The 23,779-nt window shown below is 34.8% G+C and overlaps 1 protein-coding gene across 1 annotated transcript in view; it reads left to right on the plus strand.

Moving 5' to 3' along the window:
• The first annotated feature begins 203 nt into the window (after positions 1 to 203).
• Positions 204 to 23,779, plus strand: part of LOC110027590 (proteasome subunit beta type-4) — a 28,900-nt gene continuing 5,324 nt past the window's right edge. Inside the window, exons 1-6 of the mRNA XM_020729085.1 lie at positions 204 to 337; positions 431 to 498; positions 13,584 to 13,660; positions 22,431 to 22,560; positions 22,968 to 23,127; positions 23,216 to 23,401. Of these exons, the coding sequence (XP_020584744.1) occupies positions 332 to 337; positions 431 to 498; positions 13,584 to 13,660; positions 22,431 to 22,560; positions 22,968 to 23,127; positions 23,216 to 23,401 (627 nt within the window). The 5' untranslated portion in view covers positions 204 to 331. The remainder of the gene's footprint in view (positions 338 to 430; positions 499 to 13,583; positions 13,661 to 22,430; positions 22,561 to 22,967; positions 23,128 to 23,215; positions 23,402 to 23,779) is intronic.

Genomic DNA, 23,779 nt, shown 5'->3' on the forward strand with positions numbered 1-23,779 from the left:
ATTAATTAATTATTAATATTAAAATATACTTATAAATTTATGGAATGAATAACAATTTAATATTTATATTTTTAATAATTAATACAATAAGTATAAAACTATTTAATTATAATTAATATGATAATATTTTTATTAATGAGTAATTATTATTCAATTAAATTAAGAAAATTAACTTAAATAAAATCAAATCAAGAAAACTGAACCCTCCCGATGCAGCTGCAATTGGACCTAGCCGAGAACTTAATTTCTTGGAGGAGAGGAAAGGGTTTCGATTTGCTAGCGAACCAGAAGATCGAGAAGATCGCTCGTAGATCATCGCTCTGAAGTTATAATGGAGGTAAGGGTTTGGTATTCGTTGCTCCTCATGTTCCGGTGCTTTTAGTCTTCATTTTTATTCGTCTTTTTATCTTTATCCGCGAGTTTCCTGCAGTGCGGTGCAGTTTCATCACGGATGAGCGAGGGTTCAGTCGGCACCGAGACAGGTTCAGAGAGGACACTGTATGTTCTCCTTTTTTTCCTAATTTTGATCTCCAGCTACCTCAGATATTTACTGCTTATTATCATCTGCGCATTATTCTGTATATATTTTGTTAGGAACGAGCTCGGATTTTCTTAGAGTGGCAAAACTGTGCTAGGTTTCCAATAAATTGAGAGCACTTGAGAGATGGTTAAAGCGAAATGTGTAACATTGTGGATTTTTCTCAGATCCATGAACAATAATTTTAGCAGCTGTTTTACCTCAATTAGGATTAAACTCAAATAGAATTTAGTAAATCCTGTGAACCCATATGTAGTAAATACTGGGGGTGTTATAAATTTTTTGTTATGATAGAGATTAAATGCATTTAAATCCTGTGGATTTATCTGATAATTTATTTTAGGTTTTAAGTTCATTATCTTAAGTTGAATTTAAATATTAATTAAATGGTCTGAAATAAAGTGCACAAATAAAACAGTGAGCCATATTAAGTATTATGTTATTCAGCTCGATAACTCAATTAGAGCTATCTCATTCGTGATTTTCAGCTTAGAATAATGCTTGCTTCAAATATGCGTAGGTGCGGTGAAGAACACTCTGAATATCTAAGAATCAATAGGCTAGCAACATTAACTTTTTTTTGTTCTGCTGATATTTAGTAAATGATCATTTTAACTGCTTCTTGTCTCATTTATGCAATAAATATGATGTGATAGTTACCGAAAATTTATGTTAAAGTTGTTGAGCTGATAGGCAAAAAGTTTAAAGGTGCTCATTGATCTATTTGTGCAATTTATTACAAACCACTTATCAAATAATATCATTTAAATCCAACTGAAGATAACATGTTTAAATTCTAAATTAAGTTGTCAAATAGTTTTACAAGATTGAACTGAATTTAATGTCAATAATACCAAGTAGTCTTCAAGATCCAACACGCCATGATTTATTAAATCATGATTTACAAGATTTATTGAATCATATTTAAGTTAAATCCTGCTTGCAACCAATACTCCGAATTATCAGATTTTGTAAATTCGAGATTTACGGCGATATGGGGTTGTCATAGGATTTAAACTTGCTTCAAATTTAACTTATAAAAAATGATCGTTTGGCAGGATTTATGGTTATATCCCAATTAAATCTCTCAAATTCGCTACTAAACAACCCCACAAGATTAAGGTTATTATATGTTTGATGTATCAACTCCCTACTGACTTGCTGACTGAATTTATGTAGTACGGAAACCTGAGAAGTTTCAAGTAGTTTTCGTAGTATGAACTGCCGGCTATCCAAGATTTGATTGGAAACTTATTTGGAAACCTCTTGATTTTTGTTTATTTATTTCCTATTCATATTTTTTTATTTTTATTTTTGAATTATCTCCTTTCATAATTTAGGTTAAATATATTTGGTAAGTTTGTAAATTACGATGGATTGGATTATTCTTTATATATATGCACCCTACATGTGAATAAATAAATCAAACAATTTTTCCTAAGTAATTTCTACATGATATCGGAGCAATAGAGATTTACTCCTTCCAGAGCCAAACCTCCTTCCAGAACTTGATCTCCTTCCCACCAGGCTGTTCCATCCTTCATGTCAGAACCAAACCTTATTATTGCAGCTAAGAAACTCCTTTGCTAGAGCCAAATTTATCCCTGCAAGTTGCCCAGGCCCGCAAATTCCCTCCCAAGCCGCTCATCCCTGGCTCCGTAGTCCGCTCCTTCTTGCAATAGGCTTTCCTTTGTTGGATTTTCTCCAAGCTAGAATATCCCTGCTACACGCCATCTTGCTAAATGTTGTAGCCCCTTGCAACGAATTTCTCCTTTTGTCTATGGGGCATTCTTCCTTTGTCAGCCTTCTGCTATCTCTGTAGGGGCCTACTTCTATTGTCCCTGTAGCAACTATCACTATTGACACTTCTCATGTTGTCCTTGTGGCAGCTCTCATCTACTGACACATTTGCTATCTCATATTGCTCCCTAATCCCAACAACCAACTTCCTTATTTCTCTCAGGAGACCAGGCACCGATTTCCTCCCTATGAAAGCAAGCAGATGCAACCTAGACTCTTCTCCCTGGTTCTTCCCTACAAATTCCTTGTATTTGCAGGCTGCACCTTGCAACTTTTAATGCCAAAACTCTTCCCTGCAACCTGCAAAATCCTTTCTATAGCCACATGTCTTCCTGTAATAGTCCTTTTGCTGAAGCTTCTTCCTGTAATAGTCCTTTTGCCGAAGCTTCTCCTTGCAGCAAACCCTCCATCGAAACTTATCCCTGCAACAGGATCTCATTTGAAACTTCTCTCCCGCAGCGTTCAACACCAGAATTCTCTCTACAGGTCGTAAAAGTCTCTGGAGGCCCTCCCAATTCATGTCTCTTCTCCCCTTATTTCCTTGTAGGGTCGTAGCAGTGGATCTTATTGCTCCCTCTCCCTGTCAGACGTCTCCCGGTAGCCAGAGCAACATCAGGTTTAGGTAGCAGCCAGAGCAACTCTGCAAACATCTCCTAGTGCTCTTTACAGTTTTTCAGGCGTTCTTCCACTCCTACAGCTAGAAGCGGTCATGAATCCTACAACTTGCACCAACTTGTAATTCTTCCTGCCTAAATTTGAATAAGGTTTATGACCAAGTACAAAATGAAGACGTCTAGTTCTACTTCGGAGCCTACTAACTAGACGACACACCAAGATATCATATCATCCTATATTGCTAATAATGAAAGAATTTGACGGTGGATAATAAATTCAGGTGCTTTTGATCATATGACTTTGGACATTCATACAAGTTACCAAGAGATCACCAATCTCAAATTTGTTTGACTTGCCGATGAATCTCACTTCAGAATTATTGGGAAAGGAGATGTGAAAATCTCTAAATCTATTCAACTTTCATCAGTGTTATATGTTCCCCAACTAGATTGCAATTACTTTCAATTAACAAATTTATTGATGATCTAATTCATGTTACTAAATTATGTTATAACTCTTATAAATTTCAAGTGGTGGATTCGGGGAAGGTGATTGACAGTGCTAAATTGCATCAATGTCTATACCCACTCAAGGAGAACTATTCCCTTAACACACACGTCTCTTCTCCACTATCCCCTTCATGATCCCAAGTCTGCTTTGTCCGAGTCTATTGAAAGTCAAGTTTTATTATGCCATTGTTGTCCGGGTCATCCCAATTTTTCTTATATTGCGAAGTTGCACCATCATCTTTTTATTAACAAAATGTTCGAGTTCCATCAGTGTGAAATCTGCTAATTAGTTAATCATATCCCTCATGTATATCCTCAGTTTCACTACAAACCCTCACATCATTTATTTATCATCCATAATGAGATTTGAGGACCTTCAAAGTTGAAAATCATCAATGGACACAGGTGGTTTGTTTTTTTCATTGATGGTCACACCAGAACCCGTTGGGTATTTCTCAAAAAGGAGAAATCCGAAATTGCACAATTTTTTTAGTCCTATGACATGATTTACGCTTAATTTTAATGCAAAATTCAGATTCTCAAAACTGATAGTGTAAAGAAATACTTCAATTCTATTCTTGGACCCTTCCTTGTGAAGGGAGAGATCATTTATGTGAGTTACTGTGTTGAGTCTTCACAATAAAATGAGATAGCTGAGAGGAAAAATATATATCTCCTTGAGGTATTTAGGTCTATACTGATTTCTCATAATGTTCTAATAGATTTTTTTTGGTAGATTTTGTGCTCACAACTACCTACCTCATTAATAGAATGTCAAGCAGAGTTCTTGGATTAAAAGTTTCTCTCCATATTTTAATAAAAAAAATATCTGCATGTTAGATCATTTTCATGTAATATTCCTTTAAAAGTATTTGGTTCTCTTTTGTCCACATTTACCAACCGAACCACACAAAGGTTGACCTAAAATTCATCAAGTGTATTTCTTTGAGTTTGCCTCCAACAAAAAATGTATAAATGTTATTCTGCTGTTACCATAAAATATTAAAACTTCATGGATGCACATTTTTTGAAAATCAATCTCACTATCCTAAATTTGCTCTTTGGGGAGAGAGTGCAAATGGGCATCAATTTTGGGGCTCACTTAATGATACCCACACGACAACCCCACCTCACCTGCTCTTCTTCCATGCCCTCTTCCATCTGACTCTATTACTCTTGTTTAGGATATCCAACCAACCTAACATGAAGTCCACAACAAAAATCTTCGTGTGTATTCTAGGAGAAGAAAAACTTTGAGCAGGTAGAAGACAATCTGCAAAAACATAACAGCTCCAACCAAAATATGTGTGTTGAAATTTATGGGGATGAGTCTAGTAGTCACGAGTTATCCCATTCCTCTTTTGGTGCTAATGAGAAGGAAAGTTGTACCATATACTCAATTCAGGAATAAGTAGCTTATGATAAATTATCCTCAGCATATAGAGCATTTATATTTAACATCGACCAAATTTATTTATGAAGCTTTTGAAAAGGCAGAATGGAAGAAAGCAGTGGAAGAGGAGATTTGAGCGCTACAACATAATGACACATAGATTTTTGCGAAATTCCCTTAACATAAGAAACTAGTTGGATTGAAGTGGGTGCTCAACATTAAATACAAAGGTGATGAGAGTATTGAGAGATTCAAAATTGAAATTGTCGCGAAAGGTTTCACGCAAGGCTATGAGATCTACTTTCAGGATACCTTCACACCAGTTACCAAATTATAATATTTCCAGAGTTGTCTTTTCAATAGTAATTAACAAGGAACGATGACTGCATCAACTTAACAAAAAAAAATGTTTTCCTGAATGGGGATTTGGAAGAAAAAGTGTACGTGGAGATGCCACCAACAAACACTTAGTATGTAAAGCCACGAAGTACCTCAATGGGCTTTAAAAATTACTAATGGCTGGTTTGAAAGATTTACTAAGATCATGAAATTCAATGGATATTCTCAAAGTCAAGTTGATCACATATTATTCATAAAACACACTCTTGAGATAAGATTATTGCACTGATCGTATATGTTGACCATTTGATTCTTACCGGTGATGATGACAGAGAAATTTTTAAAATCAAAGAAGTATTTGCTGCTGAGTTTGAAATCAATAACGTAGGAAACATGTAATATTCTATAGGTATGGAAGTATCAAGATCCAAGAAAAGTATCAAAATCCAAGAAAGACATTGTTATATCACAGAAGAAATACATCCGAGATCAACCAAAGGAAACATGAATAATTGAATGCAAAGCCGCTGATACTCTAATGAATCCCAACAAAAAGTCAAACAAGTAGGAAGAGAGTATATCCGTGGAAAAGAGGATATATCAAATATTAGCATAAAAACTCATCTATCTATCAGATATTGGGACATATATTGTATACTCTGTTAGTATTGTGTGCCAACACATGAATAACACAAATAAAGAGCATTTGGAGATGATATACAACATTTCCAGATTTTTAAAGAAAACTTCTGGTTATGGATTAATTTTTGAGAAAACCAAAAAAATATGCAAAAGTCTACATTGATGCTAGTTGGGCTAGGGAATTCACTGATAGAAGGTCCATCAACAGTTACTGCTCACACATATGAGAAAATCTGGTTACATGGAGAAGTAAGAAACAAGTTGTTGTTTTTACAAGCAGTGCATAATTAGAGTATATGATACTTGCAATTTGTGAAGGGATTTGAATTCAAAAATTGTTAGGAGAACTGAGATTTACCTCCAATATGTCTATACAAATATTTTGTGACAGTCAAGCAACTACCATATTGTGAAGAATCTTGTGTATCATGACAGGACCGAACATTTCGAAGTTGATAGACACTTCATATTTGAAAATGTTAATGGGGGAATTCTAAAGCAAAGCTACATCCTGAAACACCAAGAAGTTGTTGATGTTTTCACCAAAGCCCTTTCTTTAAACACCTTTTTAGAGTTCAATACTAAGCTTGATCTCTACAACGTCTAGGACCCAACTTGAGGGAGAGTGTGTGAGCTTGAGAAGTTTCAGGTGATTTTTCTAGTATGGACCGACCGACAAACCAAGATCTTATGAGATACTTGATGGAAGACTAATTTGGAAACCACTTGATTTGTGTTTATTCATTCCCAATTTATGTTGCTTTCCTTTATTTTAATTTTTTTTTTCTAATTTATGTTGGATATACTTTGTAAGGTTGTGAATTAGGAGGGATTGGATTCCCTATATATATATGTACCTTACATGTGAATGAAGAAATTGTTTCCGTTCGTTTTTCTTTTTTTATTTTAAAAGGAGTCGCCAGCTTGTTGATCGTCGTATACTTCCCTCATTCGAATAAATCTCCCTCCAGAATCAAATCATTGATTCGAAGAGAAGAGAAACCGAATAAGAAGAAACATACGACAAAAAGACAAACAAGAGAAAAAGTAAAACGTGGAGAGTCTCCGTTCGATAAACCTCGCAAGGATAGGTCAAGAATGTCCGCCCAAACAAGATCGGGCGGAGACACCTTAAACAAATATCCGCGAAAGAAGTATCTACGTAGACAACCCACAACCAGATAGTCAAGTGTATGTACCTGTTCTGGGGGTCAAGAGCACTCCAAGAGGAACGTGTTCCTACTAGTTAATTACATCTTAGCAGATACTCAGAAATACTCTCGATAAAAAAAGTTTCGCTTTATATTATCATAGACATGGGGTATAAGCAATCAAAGGAAGGTTATTCCATGTGAGAACAGTCCCGATGCTTCAAAGCTAACGCTAAGCCATCTGACAGAGAGAGAGTCTCTCACATCCCATATGGGTAGCGGCTCATCGACACACGGGGCTCACAAAATAACCTAAATCATCTTGACGGTGATATCCCAACACTTAAAAGCACGTCCGGGTCATAAGGGCAGAGGACAAATTGTCATATCCCAAATGGGCGGCAACCCGTCGACTCAGACTGTCAAAATGATATCAACGAAGTCAAGGAAAGACAGAGCTCAAATGGGCTTAACAAAAAAGAATGTAGAATGATGCTAAAATATAGAGGTAACTGTGTCGGGGTAACAGGGACCCGTCATCCACAACTATTAAAACCCTAAGTCTACCTGTTCTTAATCGACCAAACACGTCCTGAAATCCCCGGTCAGCAATCCGTGAATTGCATCATCCACGGGAACCTCGGTAGCCCTAAAGTTAGAGGAAAAAAACTCTATCCTATGATTATAAACTGGAGCTTCAAGAGGTGAAACTTATACCCGCCGAAGTGGCAATGATGCCTCAAGAAAGAAGAGAAAGTGGAGGTTCAGCTACAAAGCTGGAACAAAAAGGACTTATACCCCGTCTGGGTCGGGGTGTCTTCTAACACCCTAGACACACTAGACAACCACCTATAAGAAGGTATGCTGAGTCAGTCAGGTTGGAGAAGTACGGGGACTCCTCTTCGGGACATGCAAATATGAATACAGTTATCTTGAGCGGTTTTAAGTATTATGGATGCCCTATTAATATATGCAGGAAAATAAATGTTGCAATTTTTAAATCCTGGATATTTTAATCATAAATTTTAATTATAAATTTTAATTATCTTAAATATTTAAATATTTTATTTAGAGTTTTGTAGAAAATTTAGAATTTTAAGTTCTAAAGAGCCTATGTTGTATCATGAAATCCCAGATAAATCACAGAAAGAAAACGGGAAAACACATGCAAATGTGCAAACATGCTATATGATGCAAAAAAAATAAAACAAGCTAAATCAAAATAATAAACAGGCCGGTGTCGCTGAGTCTGCAACATATCCCATAAGGGAAAAGGCGGTCGGACTCCGCATATACATGCCCGGTCTGAATTCTATATATCAATATAAAATGCAGAATTAAGATACGGGGCACGGGTATCTGCTCCTGGTTCCCTCCACGTGGTTCCCATGCCTAACACATTAGAACTCGTGCCCGTATCTTATTTCTGCTACATGATTCTCCTAAACTCTAAAAAGTACATAAGAAAAAAAAAACTTAATCCTGCAAAAAAACAAGTGTCAGCGGGAAAACTCACATGCAAATAACATATCATGAACCATGCCTTAAAAGTAGGGAGCTAAATAACACCTGCAAATAAAAGGGTGAGAAATCATCACATGCTCCCCAAATAACGGTATGTGTGTGTGCATATAAATATACATGACTCTCTGTAGAAGAACGCCCTAACACACTACCACACATATGCAACATGCAGTCACATCACAAGCACAATGCAAAATACAGATACCTGACTATGGCAACCGATTCAACAGAGAACAATAGTCGGGCTTCAAAAAGACTACATATCATCCTAAATCCTAGCCTAACACATCATCTATCGAGAAAGTGCATCAACCTAATATATAAGTGAGGTGTAAGTCTGAGTATAGTATGACTTTGACAGAGTCGTCATACCGCCCCATCCTAAAGATCCGAAGGATCTAAAGGGTGTCACGAAGAGTGGTGACGCGAGTTAGATCTATTATTAGATCTATTAGATCTTTATTTAACACAGTCATACTCATGTCAATCCCGATGACTTAACTCGTATTGCTCACCGGGATCAAACCAACAAACAATGCTCATTAAGGCATTGCGACAAACACGGGGTCACTCTCCTAACAAGCCTAGCTCGCTATCCATGCAAACATGGAAATGCAAACAAATCAAAACATACAAGTAGTGATGAAGAGTATGCTATGGCGGTGACTCGTAGGAATGGGCATGCCGTGGCGGCAAGGGTCCGAAAAAAGGGGTATACCGGTAAGACAGTAACATGAAGGAATGCAATTCAAGTAGATGATATCAATCTTGCATACAAATATATACATGTACATACAAAACATGCAAAAGAGCAATTGATTGGTCGATCGAGATGAAATATCTGATTAATCTAAAGTGTTGTGCCAACCGGGCTCAGCTGAAACACAAGTGATGTGATCGGTTCAGGATGACCGACTGAGGCACAAGTGATGATGGTGCAGGTGCAAGTGCAAGTGCGAGATACAAGGTGCAAGTGCAAGTGCGAGATACAAGGTGCAAGTGCAAATGCAAAGTGCAGAGTGCAAATGCAAAGTGCAGAGTGCAAGTGCGATATATGACATGCAATATGTAACATGCATGATATGTACATGCAAACAATGAGGTGCATATGACCACATATGATAGCTAGCCACGCTCGTACTAACGACCTCATCTGGGAAATTTAAGGTTCAGACCCTTGAATATGCGGCACCGCCGCCTCTTGTTTTGGTGAGGAAATGTGGGACGTTTCTCCTAAGTTTCTCCTTGGATCTCCAAAGGGAAAACTCTCCACGGCGTTACGAAATGGGCTAGCTACAAAGCTTTTCCCATTTTGTGAACTCCTCTAGACTTTGCAAACCGAGACAACTACAAAACTTCTCTCGCTTTGCCAAGTCCGACCTCTCAACTTCTCCAAGTAAAGCTGGGGAACCCAAAGCAAGGGGAGTGAGAGACTCCGACCCATCAGGACTTGTGCTAAGACTCACTGGTTACATAGGAAAGATCCTAACCTAAAGGCTCGCTCTAGGAAATCGACGATCAATCACATAGGTACGTCGAATCTCCGGCTCACGCCGACGCACGCACCCTGTGTGGGCAATCGAACCCACACCCCTAAACACCACTAAAACCTAGGGTCAGCTAGAAGTTTAGAGGATCTCACCACCGTGACGATTGCGGACGCGTTCTCTTTGCTTGCTTCAAACTCGTCGACGTTTGATCCATGCTCCAGTGTGCCTCGTAGAACGTGCAATGAAACATTTTAGTCTTGATAAATTCTTCCTGGCTTCAACTTTCTCTCTACTTTGCCTAGTCTTTGGGGAGGCCAGATGATATGGGTCACTCTCCCTCTAATTAGCCCCAAAGGGATAGGTCCAAAAGATCTTGAATCTAAACTCGAAGAGGAATTGTTTCGCTCGACCAAACAATTTCCATCAGGAATTTTCACCATATCAGTGGAAACACAAATCCATTCACCAGACAAAGCTATCAATTTTTTGACATATATTTGCCTGTGATTGCTTGGAGATTGAAAAATCACAACATCTCCATGTGAAAACTTAAAGTCATGTAAGCAGAATCTTTCTATTAGTACAAGATCACCTCGTACAGGAGAAACATTCAGATATCTATCTGATATTGTGATGCCAAACAGTGCACCTGTCACAGACTTCCTTGTAAGCAGCCATAAAGAATTCAGTGTTCCCATATTCCAGCATATACAAAATGCGGGAGATAACGGAGGCAGGGGAGCAAGAAGTCGACGGTGATAAGTAGGTTGGCTGCCAGCGGGAGCTTTCATTCGGTGAAGGAGGGAAAAAAGGAGTCAGCAGCGGTTGCTAGGGCGGAGATCCGCTCGCTCAAGGGGGTTCGCTGGCGGGGTCTTGCCGGCAGGGACGCGAGTGCGAGAAGGGGAAGGGTGTTGCTAGGGCATCACATGCGTAAGTTTTGAAAACCTAGGGCTCGCTGGTGTGACGAGGAAGGGAGGAGGTAGGCCGAGGTGGACGCAAGCAAGGGGTGAGCATTGCCGGTGGTGAATGGGATGGGGTGTTCTTTTTTTTTAATGATAATGTTATTTAGTATTTAAACTCCTCCATTTGGGCATTTTTCGCACGTGCACGGAATCCCAACAAGATATGTGTCCTTCCCGGGTAAAATCGACGTTCCGAACGCGTTAATGCGATCCGTTTCGTCGTCCGGTGTCATCTGGAAAACTTTGCTGACGATCGAGCCAATTTGAGTCAATTTCGAGCGCAGCACGACAAATAAGACCTACTAGCCCTACCGAAACCACCCGGCAAGTGATATGCTAACCGGCCTTCGCTTAAGCGAGAGTCAAAGTCTAGTGAAATGACCTAGGCAATGTGCCCCTCAACACACGTCAAAAGGTCTCAACCGGATGTATTGAGCTACGGGAAACATATATGCACGAAGCGTCACCCCGATTCGCTCAGGTGAACATCCCACACATGTGACATAAAAAAAAATGATGCCCACAGAAATCAAACAATTTTTCCGAAGTAATTTCTACATTTATGTTTGCTAAGTGTAGTTTTGAATCAATTTGCACTTAAACTTTTTTTGATGGACTACTTTGCAGTGGTTTCAAGTTGACGTTCAGTTTATGTGGCTGGTTTGCCGACATTTCAATTTACTTGGATAAAAATCAGGCGATATGCCAGTTATCTTATCCTCTTGGACTTTTATTGATAAACCTTGAATTATTCTCTATCCTCTTTTACCAATCACATTTTCTTATTCTTTTCTTTTTGTTTTTAGTGACTGTCACCCTTTTCTCTATTGATTATATTTGTTCATATCTTTTACCAATCACATTTTCTCATAAGCAGTTGAATGGGCATTCAATCACTCACCTTTCTAACATCAGTTGAAATGCTAGTTTTGAGATCTCATTAATCCAGCCTAAGATCCTTGCTCCCCCACAGTTAATGTTATCTTTGTCAATGAAGCTTGCATTGAACTTACAAGGTAAGTCTTTTTAGATAAGATGATTTATTTCAATTTTTACAGATGGTGGATTGGTAGGGTGGAAAATCATTGGAGATTATTTATATACCCTTCCATACAAAATACTTAAAAAATATTATCTAGAAGGCTGGAATTGGTGAAATAACATGAAGAGTTAATATATACCTGTGACTTCAGCAGTTTTTATGGGCATTCTATAAGGCTCGTAATACCTTTTAAAGTGCTATATAAGGGTGCTAATGATGGGAAAAGTGTGAAATAACATGAAGAGTTAATATATACCTGTGACTTCAGCAGTTTTTATGGGCATTCTATAAGGCTCGTAATACCTTTTAAAGTGCTATATAAGGGTGCTAATGATGGGAAAAGTGTGTATAATAAATACTATCTGATTATCGATAGGTAAAAGAATGATAAGATGGATTTCTATTTGAAGCATTTCTACTAATGACGATGTGGGTGTGATAAAATTAAAATATGCATAATGAGATGTAACTCATATTCCTTTACTATTATTTTTCTTATTGCAGTCATGACATCATAGAAATTATGATAATGATATAGATGTGATTCATAGGATTAAAACTATTATAAACTGCCCAAAAAGGCATGGATATTTTTTTAGCAGGAAGAGAACATGCGGTGAAGCGCTCTCTTTACAGGTGAGCTGACTTGATTTAGACTATTTAGTTGCTCCTTCAATTATATTATGATCTACTATACATAAATAATTTAAACTCTTTAAGTCATAAAACAGTGAACGCAATGAAGTATTGAAACAAATACTAAATCAAACATGAAATGCTATAAAATGATGGGAGAGTGAACATCTTAATCTCAATAAGTGAATTAACCAAAATCATAATTGGCATCACTGTTTTTAGCATTCTATTAGGCATATAATGCTTCCATATTTGTTATGCACCATTTCTTTCTAAATTTGGATATGCAAGATGGGGTTGTAATACATATACGCTGCATGTCTGAGTACTTTCTTATCTAACATGTATTAGATTTTTTTAATATTTACATGTATACCACTTAATTTTTTGTATATACATATCTACAACCTAAACTTCAATTTTTGCATACATGCCGCCTTACATATGTATGAGAATGTGTTAATCACTTTTAAAAGTTAAAATGGTGAAATTTTTGATGTGATATGAAAAATTTGGGTGGTCTAAATGTAAAAAATAAAGTGTAGGTGTTAGATATGTAAATACATAGGAATTGAGTGGTATGTATGTAAATGCCCCTAGATTTTAATATGTTAGGCTCTCGGAACTATTCACGCTTCTTAGAGGCCCAATGTGCTCTCTCCTGTTTGCTGAGCTCATTATTGTAATATAGCTTACTTATGTCAATACATGCAAGTATTATGAAATGCATTCCTATTATAGTATATTGGGCCCTATGAAGCACGCATGCTACCCTGGTTTTATTGTGTTCTGGTCCTTGTTTTTTTAGAAGGCTTTTTTTCCACGTGTTTGTGTTCCATATGGTTCAAGTAATTATTTTCTGCTGGTATTATATATTTTATATATGATAACTTCTATAGATTGATCAAGTCCTTAAACAATGATAATGGCCATTAAATACAGGTCTCCATATGTGACTGGTACATCAGTATTAGGCCTCAAATATAAAGATGGTGTTATACTGGCTGCTGATATGGGAGGTCAGCTGCTTCTTTTCCTTTTTTGTGTGTGGAAGATTTACATAAAATGTATTTACATGTCTAACATCTAAACTTCAGTTTTTCATTTATGTCACCTTACCTATGCATAAAAAGGTGCATTTCACTTTTTAAAATTTAAAATAGTGGTATTTTTTATGTGATATGAAAAATTTTGGGTGGTATCAATGTAAAAAGCAAAGTTTGTTTCAGATATGTAAATACATAGGCATTGGGTGGTATTTATGTAAATGCCTCTTTTTTTCCAGTTTTGTTTATACTATACTTTAGCTATTCTGCAACTTGATTTAATGGCTTTCTTTAGGTTTTTAGCTGAATTGTATCTTATCATCTCTTTCTATTGTTTCATTAAGTTAGCATCCCTTCAGAAAATTAAGAAACTTGAAGCTCAAAGGCTTTTCAGGACATTGTTGTTGTTTGTTGACTTCTAATTAAATAAAGCTTCTCAATGTAGCATCCATTAATGTATTTTTTGAGTTTTCTATTTCTTTAATGGCTTAACGATGACATTGTAGTTGTATTGCTTATCTTGGATAATCTGAAAGCTTAACACTTTCAGTTCAAACTATTAGTCCATTCTTAAAACCTCCCCATTTTCTGCGCTTTAAAATTCTGATATTGGGTAGAATATTTTTGATAAAATTCCAATTTGAAACCGGTGTTTTTGGGGGAACTCTATTGCTAATGTTTTTCTTTTCTTCTTATGTTGTGAGTAATCTGCATGGCTATCTTGTAGGTCCCAAAAGGGTTTTTGCTTAGCTGAAGCTGGAGTTTATATTGGGCTTTGATTGGGATATTTTTTTCACTGCTTTAGTGATAGGAATAGTAACAAAAAAAACATTCGCTTCATGACGGTTTTTTTACAGCTTTTTCAAAATTTTGCCATAAGAAAGATGGTTTTGGTAAATCATAGTTGAAATTGTGGTTAAAAAGCAGCTTTTAACAGTTAAAACAAGAAAGCATAATTTTTCCTAAATAAAGCCTCATATTGATCTATCTCATAGTAAATCAATTTGTAGCATGTCGAGTTGTCTTTCCTTTGGGGTCAGCAATTTTTTTTTCTCAGTCTAAGTGGGGCTTTTATTCCAGAAAAGCTTCTTGGCTTAATTTTAGTCCGCACTATAAATTGCCGTGAACATATTTATGAAAACATTGATTGCATACCAATTTTTTAGTTATATGATGTCTTTCAAGGTGTACAAAAGAACCCAATCCTTCTCTAAGCTTTCTTTGTTCTGGCTTTTTTGAATGCCCCCTCCTTGGAGTTGTGCTTTCTTCTTTGATTACTATGGTTCTGTTTGATTTATTGATTCAGCAGTTTATTGCTTCTGGTTTTAATGGTGCAGGCCTCCAAGTCTTGTAGTTTCCTGGGGTGTGAGGCTGTTCAGTTCGATGCTGACTTTTGATGTCTATAAGTTGTTTTTAACAAGTTTTTTTTGCTTCAAGTTCTATTTTGATGGTCTAGACTTTGTCCAATGTCAGTCCATGCTTTGGGTGGCTAATTTTTCTTTGGCAGGCTGTTTCTTACATTGGTTCAATTGCTTTTTTTGTTTGTACCTTGGTTCCATGTATTTTTTTGTGTGCTATTTTTTTTTTTTCATTTGGAATTTGTTCTAAAAGGGTGTAAAATAAGTTGGAACCTAATGCTATCCCAATAGAAACATGTAAATATTTAGGATATTTAGGAGTTACTTGGCTTACTATACTTTTTAATATTATTTTAAAAATTTAAAAGATGCCTGTGAAGTGGAGGAATAGTACTTTGGTCCCTATTTTTAAAAATAAAGGGGATGCACATAAGTGTGCAAATTATTGAGGAATTAGGTTAATGTGCCATACGTTAAAATTATACGAGAGAGTAATTGAACATACTTTAAGACGTGATACAAAATCCCTCATAATCAGTTTGGATTTATGTTGGGCAAGTCAACCATGGAAACTGTACATCTATTGAGTGGTTTGATGGAGAAGTACAAAGAGAGTAAGGAGGATCTACATATAATTTCTATGGATTTAGAAAAAGCTTACGATACGGTTTCAAAAGAAGTTCTTTGGAGAGTTCTAAAAAAGCAAGGTATTGACATGACTTATTTTTAAGTCGTTTAAGATATGTATGCTAGAGTTGTTACTTGTGTTTGAACAAAATGATTATGAACCAACATATTTTCTAATTTCAGATAGATTACATTAGGGATCAACTTTCAGCTCGTATCTTTTTGCTTCAGCTCTGGTTGCTCTTAACTGGACATGTACAGAAGGATGTGCCTTGTTGTATGCTTTTTGCTGATGATATCCTTATTGTGGGTAATACTAGAGAAAAAGTTCGGGAAAAAAAAATGAATTATGGATGTCTACATTAGAGTCTAAAGACCTTCGTTTGAGTGAGTTTAAAACTGAATACATGGAATGTAATTTTAGTAGAAGTAAATCTAGCGACAGAGCCCTAACAATGGGTGATCAAATTATTAAATGGTGTGAACGTTTTAGATATCTTAGGTTTATTGTTCAAAGTGATGGTGATATAGATGGGGATGTTATTAATAGAATTCAAGTTGTATGGTTGAAGTGAAGGAATGCAAAGGAATGCATCGGGCCTATTGTGCGGGCCTATTGTGTGATAGAAAAGTACAGCTTAGGCTTGAAGGAAAATTTTATAACATTGTGGTAAGATCTGCAATACTTTATGACACAAAATGTTGGCCTTTAAAAGAGAAGCATAAAAGTAGAAGTGTTACTGTGATGAGATTGCTTAGGTGGATGAGTGGCTTGACACTTAGTGACAAAGTGCGAAACAAATGTATCTGTGAAAGGGTTGGTGTAGCGTTAGTGGATAATTAGATTAGAGAGAGTCATCTTAGATGTTTTGGTCACATTAAACGTTGGTCATCTAATGATCTAGTTAGGAGAGTAGATGCTTTAGGTTTGAATTATGTTAAGAAAGGTAGAGGTAGACCTAACAAAACTTGCGCTTGTTGTATAAAAAATAATCTTAATTTATTAGAATTAAATGAAAACATGACAATAGGAATGAAGAAAAAGGATTCATGTAGTTGACCCCTTTTAGCGGGATAAAGGCTTGTTGTTGTTGGATTCTGTTCTAGAACAAAGCCCCTAATTTTTTTTTTAGAACTTTGCTCTATCTTCTTTCTATTTTTAATCAAAAGATCTTTTAATTCATTATGTGGATGATTTCTTTAAGTGATAGTTACGTCAATTGATGTTAAAAGTGTAATGCAGCATGCATTTTGGAAGAGAATGTCCATCAGCGGGTTATTTATTGTATATTTTAAAATATATCTCAAGATACTCTCAATTTTTATTCTATTAAATTAAGGTTTTTTTCCATACTTTTTTGTGCTTTATCGCTTTGCTTCATTTATGTTTGTTCATCTTGTGTATTGATACTTTTATTTTTTTAAGCATTTTCTCTATGGCTCTGACTTTACATTTATTTTAGTGAATATTTCAGCTATTAGAGTTTTATCATTTGTGAGAAGCACCCAACAAGGCCCCACACAGTGTATTCTTTTGAAGCATTTCTTAACAAGTACAAGAGGATGTGAACTTAATGTTGATTTTGATTGTAATCTGATTATAACTGAAAATTTTATAACTCTTTTGTTACTCCACAACTATTTTTAATATTTGATAATTCTCTATCTCCACAACTATTTTTAATATTTGATAATTCTCTATCATATATATATTTATTAGCTTCAACATAACTTTGGTATATTTTTTTTTTCTTTCAATGCAAACCAAACCATTACTTGTATACTTGATCATAAGCCTTATATGATCAATAAAAATCATAAGCCTTTATTCCTTGGCTTTATGTTGTTTTCATTTTGTTTTGATGGTTTTATTTTCTTCAAGCGTTTTCTCCATTGTTCTAATTTCTTATTTTTTTAGTTGATATTTCACCTATTACAGGTATGCCATTTGTGAAAAACATCCGTATGGATAATCTCTTAATAAATACAAGATGTAAATTAATTTTGATATTGGCTGTAATTTTGTTATAATTGGCAACACTTTACGATTTTCTTACTTTACAACTATTTTTAATATTTGGTATTTTCTCTCTCTCTCTCTCTCTCTCTATATATAAATACGTCTTTACTTATTTTTGGGTAGAGTTGTAAGTGGCGGAGGATCCCCATTATGGAGTGCGTATTGTATTTCTTTTGGTTTCTAGTTGGGAATCCTTCTCCAACAAAACATGTATTAACTTTATTATATTAACGCGTAGGGAGACGAATAATGCTCCTTTAACTATATATATATATATATAGTTATTTATATATATATATATATTAAAGCTTCAACATACAATCGATACACTTTTTTTCTTTTAATGCCACCAATTCATTGCTTGTTTGATCATATGCCTTATAAGATTAATAATAATCATATGAAGATTTTTATTTCTTCTTTATATTTTGTCATTAATTATATATTGCAAAAATTCTCTTTTTCAAGGTTTTCTTCTGATTGAAATTGCATTTCTTTTAAAGTTTATATTTTACTTTCCTTTTTAATAACTTCAGTGTATTGCTTATAAATTTTAATTTCTTTGTTATCACAATCCGCCTTCTCCAATTTTTTATAATTTATTAGCTTTTAAAGTTTGATTGGAAAGATTTATTGCCAAAATATTAGAATATTAGTTGTATTTCCTTATATATATATATATATATATATATATATATATTATTATTTTTTTTTTTTAATTTGGGTCGAAACTCAGGTGTGCTTCAATAGCTGAATAAGGAAGATCTACATATGGTTTTTGTTGATTTAGAAAAAAAAAACTTATGATAAGATTCTAAGAGAAGTACTTTGAAGAGTTCTAGAAAAGAAAGACTTTGCTATTGGTTATATTCAAGTCATTATATATATATATATATGCATGTATTTACGTATGGATGCATGCATGCAATATAATCTATTCCTTTAAACTCTTATTTAATAAATTTTCGAAAGAGTTTTTTTCCTTCAATTATGATCTTTGTTACTTTTAATGCATTTAACTATTTAAAATCTCCTAGAACTTTAACGACAACCCTTTCAATGAAACGAGTCATCTTATCTGCCATAGCTTGGCTCAAGTAGAAAATTCGATGCATTCTTCTTAACAATTTATTTTGAAATATTTATCATTTTAGTTCCATCATTTTATCCTCATGAAATTATTAATGTAAAGCTATTCATATTTGTGATTGTGCGCGTTTGTCCATCATTAAATCCTTAGGGAATTATTTATTTAAGGTATTTATAGTGTGTAATCTTAAAGTCACCTTATAAAGAAGATTTTCTATTTTTTACCTGAATGAAAAGCAGTTTATTTGTAATCTAGTGGTTTCGCTTTTGAACCAATTGTGTCCTTATTTTTTAAACTGTGTCCATCATTTCAAGATTATATGCTATTGCGGAATTAAATATGACTTCTATTTATTTATTTATTTTTTATTTTATACCCACCATAAATCCTCTTATAGTGAATCATAGTAAAAATTTTATATTCATTTTTGTTTACCACTAATTAATTATCTTCTCAGGCATATTGTAATAGTACATCCACCTTTTCCCAGGATTGATTGTTCAAATTATCTTGCAATCTAACTTGAGGAGTATATGCTTAAACTATATTTAAAAAACTTCATAGTGATTAATGGCAATCCCCAAATCATTAACCCTTTTCATATTTAATAGTTTTATCTTTCAACCCTCCTTCCTCTCTTCAGACCCTATTTCTATTTTTAACCTTTCAAACATGCAATAATCTATTGTTTTTTCAATTTTTTTGAATTTTCCCTTTTTCCATTTTGTAATTGTTAGGTGCACTTTGTTCATATTAACTTCAATAAATTCATTTTTCCTTACAATAGCACTACAACTATTCTTACAAACAGCTATAACCAACCCAAACAAATCTTAGTTTCTTTCACCTGTATAATATTTATTCTTCTTTTCATTGGGCCAACAATTTTTTCTCTTTGCATTCAAAGTCTCCAAATTCCTTGCAGTAAATTTAATTTTTGTTTTAGACATAACCTGCAGGAGACATCTTTATGCCCATCACATGTTATTTATCACGATTGGTTATGATTTGCGTGTCATTAGGAGTGCTTTTTGGATAAAGCGTTGATTTTTTATCATTATAAAGTCAGACAATGACACTGCTTTTTAGAAACATACTAGCGCTAAGAAAATTCAAATTTGAATTTGAATCTGGTATAAGATTTAAAATTGATCGTGAACGTAGCATTAGAGACCTCAACTTTTCTTATCAAAGCTCAGAAAAAATAACTGACTTATGTTTTCATTGATGTTTATTGTAGTTGTTTCTTTCTTTTTCTCTAATTTACTCTTTCCTTAGTTCCGAGTTTAAGAGTTTTTATCATCATTTAGTGCATGTTTATTGATGTTTTCATTGATGTTTATTGTAGTTGTTTCTTTCTTTTTCTCTAACTTATTCTTTCCTTAGTTCCGAGTTTAAGAGTTTTTATCATTATTTAGTGCATGAAACGTGTTTTTATTCTCAATTGCTTCATTTGTATTTATTTTGCTAGATATACACCATGGCTTGTTATTTCCATATTCTAGCTGTAGTGAAATATAAAAGGTGGCGTTATTGTTCAGGGAAGTTGCTTTTCGCTTTATGCTTATGTTGATAATTTATAATTGCTAATATTACACTACGCATTATTAAAAAAGAAGTTGAGAAGTCTTTAAAGAAAATCAAGGGTGGAAAATCCGTAGGATCTGATAATATTCTAATAGAAGTGTGAGAATACTTGTGAGATTTGAGAATTTATTGGCTTATTAATTATTTTAGCATTATTTTTAAAACTAAAAAGGTTCTTGAGGGGTTGGAGGAAGAGTATTTTGGTCCCCATTTTTAAATGGGATGCACAAGAGTGCAAATTATAGATGAATTAAGTTAATGTGTCATGCATTAAAATTATGGGAGAGAGTAATTGAACATAGGTTAAGACGTGATACAAAGATTTCTCGTAATCAGTGTAATCAGTTTGGATTGTTTGGATTTGTGTCGGGTAGGCTGTGCCGAGTAAGCCTGCCATGGAAGCCATTCATATATTGAGAGGATTGATGGAGAAGTACATAGAGAGTAAGGAGGATCTACATCTCATTTTTGTTGATTTAGAAAAAGCGTGCGATATGGTTCAAAGAGAAGTTCTTTGGAGAGTTCTATGAAAAAACTTTGTAGATATGACTTATATTCAAGTCATTAAAGATAGGTATGCTAGTGTTGTTTTTTGTGTTCAAATAGAAGGAGAATTGACCAAGTTTTTTCTAATTCAGTTGGATAATATCGGGGATTGAATTTAAGCCCATATCATTTTGCTTTAGTTATGGATGCACTTACTGGTCATTATAGGAGGTACATTGGTGCATGCTTTTCGCTGATGAAATCCTTATTGTGGATAAGACTAGAGAAAAAGTTCAGGATAAACTTAAATTATGAAGGTTTACATTAGAATCTCAAGGCTTTCGTTTGAGTAGATCTAAAATTAAATGCATGGAATGTAATTTTGGTAGTATTAGATCTAGTGGTGGAGCTATAACAATAAGTGATCAAATCATTAAAAGGAGTGAATGTTTTAGATATCTCAGGTCTATTGTTCGGAGTGTTGGTGATATATATTGGGACATTATTAGTAGAATTCAATTTATATGGTTGAAGTGGAAGAATGCATCATGCCTATTGCGTGATAGAAAAGTATCCCTTAAAGGAAAATTTTATAAGATGGTGGTGAGGCATGCAATGCTTTATGGAGCAGAATGTTGGCCTATAAAAGAGAAGCATAAAACTAAGTTAATTGTTGCTAAGATGAGTGCTAAGATGAGAATTTGCTAAGATGAGAATGCTTAGATGGATGAGACTTGACTCTTAGAGATAAAATGCAAAATGAATATATCCGTGATAGAGTTAGCAACTTTAATGGGGTTGGTGTAGCTCCAGTGGAAGACAAGATTAGAGAGAGTTGTCTTAGATGGTTTGGTCACATTAGACAACCATCTGATGATCCGACAGACAAGGTTGGTGTAGCTCCAGTGGCAGACAAGATTAGAGAGAGTTGTTTTAGATGGTTTGGTCACATTAGACATAACCATCTGATGATCCGGTTAGGAGAGTAGATGTTTTAGATTCGACTTATGTTAACAAAGGTAGAGGTAGACCTAAAAAGACTTGGCTCATGGTGTATAAATGATCTTAATTTATTAGAATTAAACGAAAATATGATGCTCATTATGACACAATGGAGAAAAAAAATTCATGCTGTCTACGTTACTTAGTGGGATAAAGGCTCATTGCTGTTGTTCTACTAATATTACACCACACTATTAACTTTACCAAAGCACTAAAGTTAGTACCTTAAAATTTGGAGCAAAGTTAAAAGAACCTTTTACTGCCTATATTTGATGTTCAGTTTCTTTGTGCTCTTGGTTGGTCGGATGAAGCTCGTCCTTTTTTCTTCTCTACTAGTGCTAGGGTTTTAACGGACAGGGGGCTGATTTAACTGTAATTTACATCTAAATAAACTTTTATTCTGCCGGAATGTATCATGTATTCTTGTTCTCAATCTCACATTTTAGATAGTTTGATTCTTTTAATTTCATTGAAATACACATATTCAATCACAGTCCAAGCTTTTGGTGAACTATTTATTGGTTAATTTTTCCTCTTCTCTGCCACCCGTGTAATATATTTTATGATCAATAGGTTCTTATGGTTCAACTCTACGATATAAGAGTGTGGAGCGGATAAAGCCTATTGGTAAACATACTCTTCTTGGTGCCAGTGGAGAAGTCAGCGACTTCCAAGAGATTTTGCGCTATCTTGATGAACTAATGTAATAAATGCTCAGTTTAATATCCTTGAATGCAAAACTTTCACAACAATTTACTTATTTGCAATTTTATTCCTGTTTTCTTATCTTAAGAGTTTTAACCATATCGCATCTACTGTAAAGTGCCAAAATTGTTCCCTGATTAAGTTTAATGGGGTCGTTTTAGTCTCACAATCTATAAGTGTCAGATTAATTCCCAGACTATAAAGAAATTGGGGCTGAAACAGTCCTTTGTGGGGACTATTTCAGCATATATTATTTTTTTTCTGGGGACTAAATTGGCACTTGTATATACTCTTGGCGTAAAATGGACCCTTGCAGTAAGTAAAGGGACTATTTTGAGTCTTTTCTCGCATCGATTGGCTTCAGGACTATTAATGAATTTGTTACTTTGCTTTTGTTTTTCCCAGTATTTATGATCATATGTGGGATGATGGAAATTCTCTGGGTCCTAAAGAGGTCCATAACTATTTGACTCGGGTTATGTACAATAGACGTAACAAATTCAACCCTTTATGGAACTCACTTGTTGTAGGTGGAGTAAAAAATGGGCAGAAGTATCTTGGCATGGTCTGTAGAGATTTTCATAGTTCTTTTCATCAACAAAAATTCATTTATTAATTAACATGTTACTTTAATTTTGTTACTTGCTATCCAGGTTGGTATGATTGGGACTCACTACGAGGATAACCACGTTGCCACCGGCTTTGGAAATCATCTTGCAAGGCCAATTATGCGTGCTGAATGGCATGAGAATTTGAGTTTTGAAGAAGCCGTGAAGCTTCTGGAGAAATGCTTGCTTGTCCTTTTATACCGTGATAGATCATCCATCAATAAATTTCAGGTATAATTGTAGACTTGAGTTTTTTTAGGGGGCGTTTACATACATATCACACAATTCTTATGTATTTACATCAATTCTTATGTATTTACTATCACACAATTCTTATGTATTTACATCTCACACCTATACACAACACACAATTTTGAGGGTTTTTAAAGAAAACTAATCATATTATAAGATACCAAACATGTTTCATTTCAAGTAAAAGTATAGACAAAATAAAAATAAAAAATCAAAAGTGGTCCGAAACAGGCCCTAAGTTATTGCGGCCACTTGGGATATCTTGTTTTAGCTCAGTGCTTTGTTTCATTTGGCCTTTTTCTTTAAAAATAGTACTAGTTTCTTTTGGATCAACACTCCCCTTATTCTTATTTGAAA

This window comes from Phalaenopsis equestris, unplaced genomic scaffold (genome assembly GCF_001263595.1).
Source record: "Phalaenopsis equestris unplaced genomic scaffold, ASM126359v1 Scaffold000428, whole genome shotgun sequence".
NCBI lineage: Eukaryota > Viridiplantae > Streptophyta > Magnoliopsida > Asparagales > Orchidaceae > Phalaenopsis > Phalaenopsis equestris.